General features: G+C 36.2%; 1 protein-coding gene across 1 annotated transcript; it reads right to left on the bottom strand.

Moving 5' to 3' along the window:
• Positions 1 to 645: 645 nt before the first annotated feature.
• LOC129943465 (uncharacterized) lies at positions 646 to 1,247 on the bottom strand. The gene is made up of 2 exons (XM_056052941.1): positions 920 to 1,247; positions 646 to 752 (listed from the first exon to the last, which is right to left on the bottom strand). The coding sequence occupies exons 1-2, from the start codon at positions 1,245 to 1,247 to the stop codon at positions 646 to 648; spliced, it is 435 nt and encodes a 144-aa protein (XP_055908916.1).
• Positions 1,248 to 7,892: the final 6,645 nt, after the last annotated feature.

Here is a 7,892-nt window from a genome sequence, read left to right as displayed (position 1 = left end):
TGGGATGGTTCAAACGGTTCGGAGTTTTAATTTATGTCTGCTAACTGATTCCGTAAACTCTGTTAAATTCAAAAAATTATTTCAAAAAATTTCCATCTAAAAATTGTTTCAACTTTTTTTTTGAGAATCAAAAAATGTTGAAAATACTTTTACATGGGAATTTAAGGCAGTGTTGTTGTTTTAGATCAAGAACATTTTTGAATTTTACTATTTTGCAATGATACTAGACCAGTTACATCGGATCGTGAATACCCTTTATGTATGTATTTTGAGCTATGAAGCTTCACTCGAAGAGCACATACTTTTACTTACCTAAATGCATGCTGATGGCATTTCGTATGATTGAAGGTGAACTTCTCAAATTATCTATCTGCGTTGAATGTTCTGGTTGTTGTCTTTGCGGATTATTGTTTGTATTCTGCATCCCTTGAAGGTTTATTTCATCGTTATTGACATTCATAAAATTATGTAAGACACAGCATGTTTTATGATCAAGGTACTGTTGTCAATACGGTTATTAAGATCCTTTCCAATTCTTCTAAATCTTGCTTTCAAATGTTCAAAACAGTATTCAACTACTCTTCGACATTTTGAAAGAGAGTAGTTGAAGTTCTTTTCTTCTGCCGTAGCTGCAAAAAATCGGATTTACCGATAATCAACCACAGCTAGCAATACAGTTGAATGCCATCCCTTATAATTATAGTAATCTACAGAATCCAGAGCTGGGGCTTGGATCTCAATATGGCACCCATCTTTAGTAAAATTGAAAATTATAAAAAAAACGTTATTAAGAGTACAAAAATGACTCTTCCAAACCAATACGAAACATTCAGTACGACTACTAAACAACAACAACGTGTTGTTTTGTCTTCTTCAACGTTTCGCATTGGTTTGAGAGATTCTTGAATCTATACTATACCAATAGCTCCAAAACACTGAGGGAAACCAAGTTTTTCAAAACCACTCACATTTTCTTTTATAGTTTGTTCTGTGAGTGGATAGGCACAAAGGTATTTTGGTTTTAGAACAAGCCAAACTTCTCTACAAAACTCTTTTAAGATCATGCCTACTGTGGATGTGCCAACGCCAAAGATAGCTGCAACTGTCCTGTATTCAGCAGACGACCCAAGCGTATATATTGCAATGGCTATTCTTTTTTTCAAAGGTATGCACTTTCTAAAGTTGGTATCGTGCATTTCTAGATTTTTCAGCTCATTGCACAATATGTCACATGTTTCACGGCTCATTCTAAAATGGTGTTTAAAAAACTCATCATTGTTTTCTAAGACTTCGTATTCCCAAAAAGTGCTTGTACGTATCTGACATTGAGGTAGAAAGTTTGTTTTTATAATTTAGAGGTAAATGCTATTACGGAAGCTTACCTTTGTCCACATGCTTCTTTGGCGATGATGATTCTCAATTGCATCAATCATACTTATTTTTTTTTTCATTTTCAACATTTTCAAAATAAAACGCTGACGTTTTCTGGTCATGGTAGAGCCTTGAGGTAAAGATATGAAGTTGAGCAGGAACTTCATGCTTTGTTCCATTTTCTTTGTATGTATATGGAAATCAAACCAATTTGGCGAGAATTCATTTTATTTCACAAATTATTCGAAAACCAAAAAATGTTTAAACTAAAAATATACTATTTATACAAAATTTGACAATTAGTATCAAAATAATGGAAATGTCAAACGAAAACTTGTAAATACTCGGTGTGAAAACCGGGTTTTCAGTTTGGTGTGGAAATGGAAAGGCTATTATATAAAATCTCTCGAAAACTAGTAGCAATTCAAAGTTGAACTAAACAAACAAACCTTTGGAAACATTAAGCGCTCAAATTAATGTAAACAAAACAGCTGATGGCTGCTGTCAAAACAAATATTGGTCGTGGTAAGTAATATTGTTTATACAATTTCCTTACAAAATAAGAATTATTGCTTTTTGTTTTTATTTACAAAACATGGAAGAAAAAAAAAACAAGAAAAAGGAAACCTAAAGGGAGCTGCGTCGCAACAGAAAAAAATTGTGGAAAAATTTGCCAACGTCGAGAATAAAAGCCTCGGTGACTATTTGCGGCACTGGTGGTTCTTTTATGATCCTCCTGAGTTTGATGGACAGCGATGCCAACATCAAGAAGATCCTCAGTGCTTTGGACAAGCCAGACGAGTTCTCAAAGGAAGAAAATGGAGAAATTGCAGCCCATCATAACAGCTTCAGTGATCGCTCTGGATGAGTGTGGCTTTGGTACGAATCTGGTTCTAGGAATTGACCTTTTCTGTTCCATTTCGTTTTATTTGGAGATTGTATAGAACTTTGTCTTCCTAAAAATCAACTTGATACGTACCTACAAGGCTAAAGTTTGTATCTTGCATTTCCAGATCCTTTAGGTCATTACAGAGATGAGTGTTAGGCATACTCATCATCTTATGCTAACATTTCACGTTCTCAAAAAGTGCTGGTACGGACTTGCATAAAATATTTAGATATATACAAAGCTTCCAATTGAATTGTTTTTACAAGCTATAAAGTTTGTTCAATTTGAATTGGTTAGAATTCATTTTATTTTCACAAAATTTTAACTCACAAATTTTTTCATCGATATAAAATTTGACAGCTGGTATTAAAAAATTTAAATGTCAAGTGAAAACGTGTAAATGGTCGGTGTGAACGATTTTAGGGTTTTCGAAAAGATTTTGACGAAAACCCGGTTTTGGGTTTGATGTGAAAAGCTTACTTGACTCTAGAATTCTAAATCAACATCATCGGAGTAATGGTTTGTGGATAAAACCAATACTACCTTGTTCTTTTTTGGAGTAAACGAAACCAATGCCATGTAATCATAGAATGCGAATTTCGAACAATTTTCTTTATTTGGAACTAGAAATTGTGCTGGAATCTATCTTTTGTTCTTCCGAAGAGTGCCGACATTGTCAAATTATACTGCGTCAGCATCATCTGAAAAGGTGGTTAAGAAGAAAACCAGTTATCCACTTTTATGTTTCTTCCAATTCCATGGATAATCTCGGACAATTTTCGGAGATAGATAAAATGAAGGCACTGATTCATTATCTTCAACCTGGACTCTGCCAACGCAAGGTATTGCATTTACCGTTTACCATGTGCGTACGTCATTCATCATTACAAATTTTAACCCACACTTGTCTGGTTTATATGCCATATAAATGCGGAATGGACAGTTACCTCTGTAGTCCATCAGCTGCTCATCAATTGTGCAGTACTCGAAGAGAGTATAAAGTGACTTGCAGTTTTCCATGAAAAGTTCCCAGATTTCATGAATCGGTGCAAATTTGTAGTTACCCTGGACTCTAGTTGTCTTATCATAAAAACGCAAGCATGTTGCCAAAAATTCAAATCGGTGTTGTGACATTGTTGCTTTAAAGAGAGCTAAACGGAATCTTACAGACCACAATTCCCTGATGTGTAACTTGGTAGCATGTTTTGCACCACCAATAAATGCTCCCAATTCCGTGATATCTGTTTGTCCTTGGTTTGTTGTCTGTAATGCAGTACCGGAAGAAAAGCGCTCTATTGAGCTCGTTTGAGTGAACCACCACTTTGCACAAAATTTCTTCAGGGAGAATTAAACTCCAGGCCTCAAGAGGGGTGGCTATGTTTGGAGCTGATCCCTTTGGTCCTGGTAAGTGGGTTATCAAATTCCGCATCTGATGTTTCCTTTGTTTTTCGGGTTCAACTGAGCTCCATTTATAACCTGATTTTCCTTTCAATACGGCCAATCTCGTTTTTTTCGGTGGAGCAGGATGCACTTCTCATACCCCTGTGTGCGCACGAAAGGTTAAGAATCTACTCAAATTTACTTTAAAAATTTGAAGTGATAGCCTTGTTAAGGCGATGGATTCGTTCCAAAATCATAAAATTACTTTTTCATCTTTTTTCTTTCCTCTGCTTGAAACCGTTCTACCATAAACTGTTAAGCGTTTAAAGACTAAGGTAACATAAGTAAAACCTAAAAACATATATTATCTGAACTAAATACTGGAGACAGAATTTAAAAAGTATCATAAAATTTTATGAACAAACTTATTTCCCTAATTTACATAGTCTAAAAAGCATCACAAAATATTTCAAATTGAAGACGTTCCAACAAGATATTGACAAAGGAGAAAAAAGTGGCTATTGCTTTTTTTGTTAAGATTCCAATATCTTTTCATAGATTTCAAGGCCGCATGTGACAGCATTTACATGGACGAGCTGTCTAGTTTTGGTATTTTTGCCAAACTCGTCAAAAGGCAAAATAAAGTACAGTTGTCATCAAGAAAGGACAAACAATACCTTAGGCTTGATCAAAACGCCACCATCGACAGATGTACCTTTGAGGTAGCTAAGAACTTTGTCTACCATGAACGAAGAAAACAAAACCAGCACTGAGATCAAAGGAAGAATCAAAAACACTCTAGTAAAGATATAAATCCTTCGTACGTATCACCCTCCAAAACCCATTTGTTTACATTGTTGTATTTGTAATGTGGACGAATTCAACGAGAAAAATTGACGTGGTTTCACGCATACATAGACACACTTACTGAGGTTTTTGGGGAAATTTAATAAATTAGAGGAGAAATTACACGCATACTATGAAAAAGTTTATGAGGCTGATTTCCGGTTTAGCTTGTAGGCAAACCAAGATGTCTATCGGGGATTTATATCTTTATATAGAGTGTTTTTGGGAAGAATTACTCTTGCTCACCGCTGTTATCTTTCTAAGAAGGCGATTGATTAGTAAAGCCAGTGACCAAAGTGTCGCTATATACACTGTCGGACAAAAGAAAGTGCAAAGTCAAATTCTTATTCTTATTTGTTTATTTTTGGAATGTTTTAATTCATTTTCAGTCGAACAAACAATTAATTTTTAATCTTAAGCCTATTTTACGATCTTATAAGTAGTAATGAAAGGTTATATACAAAATTAAAGTAAGAAATGAAAAGATATCACAACATCATGAACACATAAAGAAGACAAAATAAAGTGTAAATTCAAAAAAAAAAAAAAAAAAACATTACTAATGTAAAAAACTTAATAGCTAGTGGCTCCTCCTTTTTTCTGTATAACTGCTGCAAGACGTTTGGGCATGCAATAGACCAAATTTTTTAAGATGTCAGCTGGAATATTCTCCCATTCATGTTGTAGGCTTTCTCAAAACGATGTTAATATTTCGACGCTCATTAAATGGAATTCTGTCGTCTAAAATGGACCAAAGGTGTTCAATGGGGTTAAGGTCTGGGAATTGTGGTGGCCATTCTAGTACGTCAATATTGTTTTCGGAAAAAAACTCCTTGGCTACTCTGCTCGTATGTTTGGGGTCGTTGTCTTGTTGTAAAATATAATTTTCCAAAGACATTTTACAAGCAGAAGTAGGTAATTTTTCCCTAACAATATTGACGTAACTAGTGCCCGTCATTTTGGTGTCGATTTTGACGATATTTCCGACGCCACTGAAGGAGAAACAACCCCAGACCATAACTGACCGACCTCCATGTTTGACGGTTTTTTGAATACACCTTTGGCTGAGTCTTTCGTTTGGCTTGCACCAAACGCGATTTCTGGCTTTTGAGTTTTTGAGTTCAAATTTGGACTCATCTGACCAAATAACACTTTCCCAGAATGATTGCGGCTTTGACAAAAACTTTCTAGCAAAGCTAGTCTTTTTCGAATATTGACTGCTCGAAGCAGTGGCTTTTTCTTTGCAAAATAGTTTTTTAAACCGCTTTCATGGAGTCGCCTTTGAACCGTCCTTTGAGTAATGTTTAACTGGAGGTCTTCATTAATATTTCTGGCTGATGATAAGGGGTTTCTTCTAGCCTCAAGCTTGATCCTGCGGTCATCAACTGCGGTGGTCTTCCTCTTTCTTCCGCAAGAACTCTTAAAACTGGCAACAGTTCCTCGTTTAACGAAGTTAAGGCAGATTTTTTTTTCTCCAGAAATTGATATTCCGTATTTTTCTGCCAGTTTATGAAATGTCAACCAATGTTGACGGTTCAAAACTAGCAATTCCTTCACTTCCAGCGTCAGCGGTTTCATTCTAAAGTCTTTCACATATTAATTGAAACTATTCACTCAAATAATTATAAATTTATATTAATGCTTCTACCTTTGAATATCTCTTCGATTTGAAGTTTTTTTCTTAAAAATTATTATTTTCTTATCAATAAATAAGAGAAAAAACAGAAACTGCACTTTATTTTGTCGCGTTTCAACTTCATGTGTTTCAATATTCAAGCAATTCATAATAAATAGACAAAGCAATTAACGGGATAGTTTTTACAGACCATCAATAAATGACATTATGTGACGTCAGATCATGAAAAGGAGCGATAAATGATCTTTACTCTTAAATAACAGTGATAAGAAAAAGAGAAAACTAATTTTGCACTTTAATTTGTTCGACAGTGTACATAAATCCTCATCATGCTCGTCCTGGTTAACGGTGCAGAAGCATGGACTATGGCAAAAGAGGATGAAAGCAATTAGGGTCGCTTCCCTTTCGATGCATACGGGACCGTAGATGACGCAGACTAAGCCAGAAGGGTAAAAGTCAAACAGGACAGCTCAGTACAGGAATACCGTTAATCAGGTGGCACGCATAAGTGGAGAATGACCTCACTCAAAACACCACACCAGTCAACCGTTTCATAGCACCGAATTGTTGTTCTTAACGTCCGATGCCATCTTTCAATTATCCCATTCGATTGGGGATAGTAGGGTGTTGTCTTAAGATGTCTTATACCGACCAGATCGATGTTTATGTGGCCAAAGCGGGCTTTAGGTTGGGAATATGAACCGTATTCCTGTTGGTTGTGTCGCTGAATTTTGCTCTTTTGGCATGGAATGTAGGTATTTACGGCCGCTGTCATTTCTTTCTTCATACCTGGCCACACTTAACGTTCCAAGATCAGTTTTAAAGTCGCTCTCTTCCTAGGATGCGATAGTCCATGTAAGTGGAAAATAATTCGGGTGCGTAGTGTTTTTGTTATGATTGCTAGAATTCTAGTAGCACTAGTGTCGCAGTAGAGTGGTTTAGTAATACCTGAAATGACGAAAGGTTTGCCAATAAGTGATATTGAACAATATTTGTTTTCACTCATAATATTCGAGAAATTGTGGACATTCAATTGCTCTTCGGCTATGGTCGATACTTCTATCACTGTGGACTTTATCTTGAGTACTGTGTTTATCGGGATAATGTGTCAGCTACCGTGTTCCTTTTGCCATCGATGTGCCTCAGGTCAGTGCTGAACTGTGAAATAAAATCGAGCTATCTACTTCGTCTAGGTGAAGATGATTCCATTGATCTGTTACAAACGAGAGGGGTTTGTGGTCGGTCCATATGCAGAAGTCTCTTCCCTCCAGAAAATGTCTGAAGTGGTTTACTCCCTCGTAGATTACCTGTAACTAGCAGTCATACACACTAAACTTTTCCCAGCTTCCTAGAAAAAATCCAATTGGTGGCAAACTTCCATTGACGACTTGGTGGGAGATCGCACCGATAGCGACTTCTGGCGCATCGGTACTAACTAAGTGAAAAGGGTGCATCTTAAACAGGATGATTGAGGAGTGTGGCTCCTGCTAGGTCTTTTTGGCATCTGTCAAATGCAACTTCAGATTCACTTGTCCATTTGATTGGCGTTTTATCGTTTTTGATGTTGCCGTGCATGAGCTTTTGTAAGATCATTTGATTATTTACAGCATGAGGTATCAGTGACCTATTAAAATTAATCATTGCCAAGAACCTTTTAGGTTCCATGGTGATGATATGTTTTTGAACTCCAAAATTACTTCAACTTTCGAGTCGAGTGACTTGTTTCCCTGAGAGTTGATTTGATGGCCGAGGAACCTTATCTCTGATTAT

The sequence above is a fragment of the Eupeodes corollae genome, chromosome 1 (genome assembly GCF_945859685.1).
Source record: "Eupeodes corollae chromosome 1, idEupCoro1.1, whole genome shotgun sequence".
Lineage (NCBI taxonomy): Eukaryota > Metazoa > Arthropoda > Insecta > Diptera > Syrphidae > Eupeodes > Eupeodes corollae.
Note: the sequence above shows the minus strand (reverse complement) of the source record. Positions and strands in the feature narration are given on the sequence as shown.

What these genes read in the sequence shown, in the direction of transcription:
- LOC129943465 (XM_056052941.1), bottom strand. Translation starts at nt 1,247, where the DNA reads ATGAGCCGTGAAACATGTGACATATTGTGCAATGAGCTGAAAAATCTA. An exon ending in TCAGTGTTTTGGAGCTATTG is followed by an intron (nt 753 to 919) that starts GTATAGTATAGA and finishes ATTTTACTAAAG; the next exon opens with ATGGGTGCCATATTGAGATC.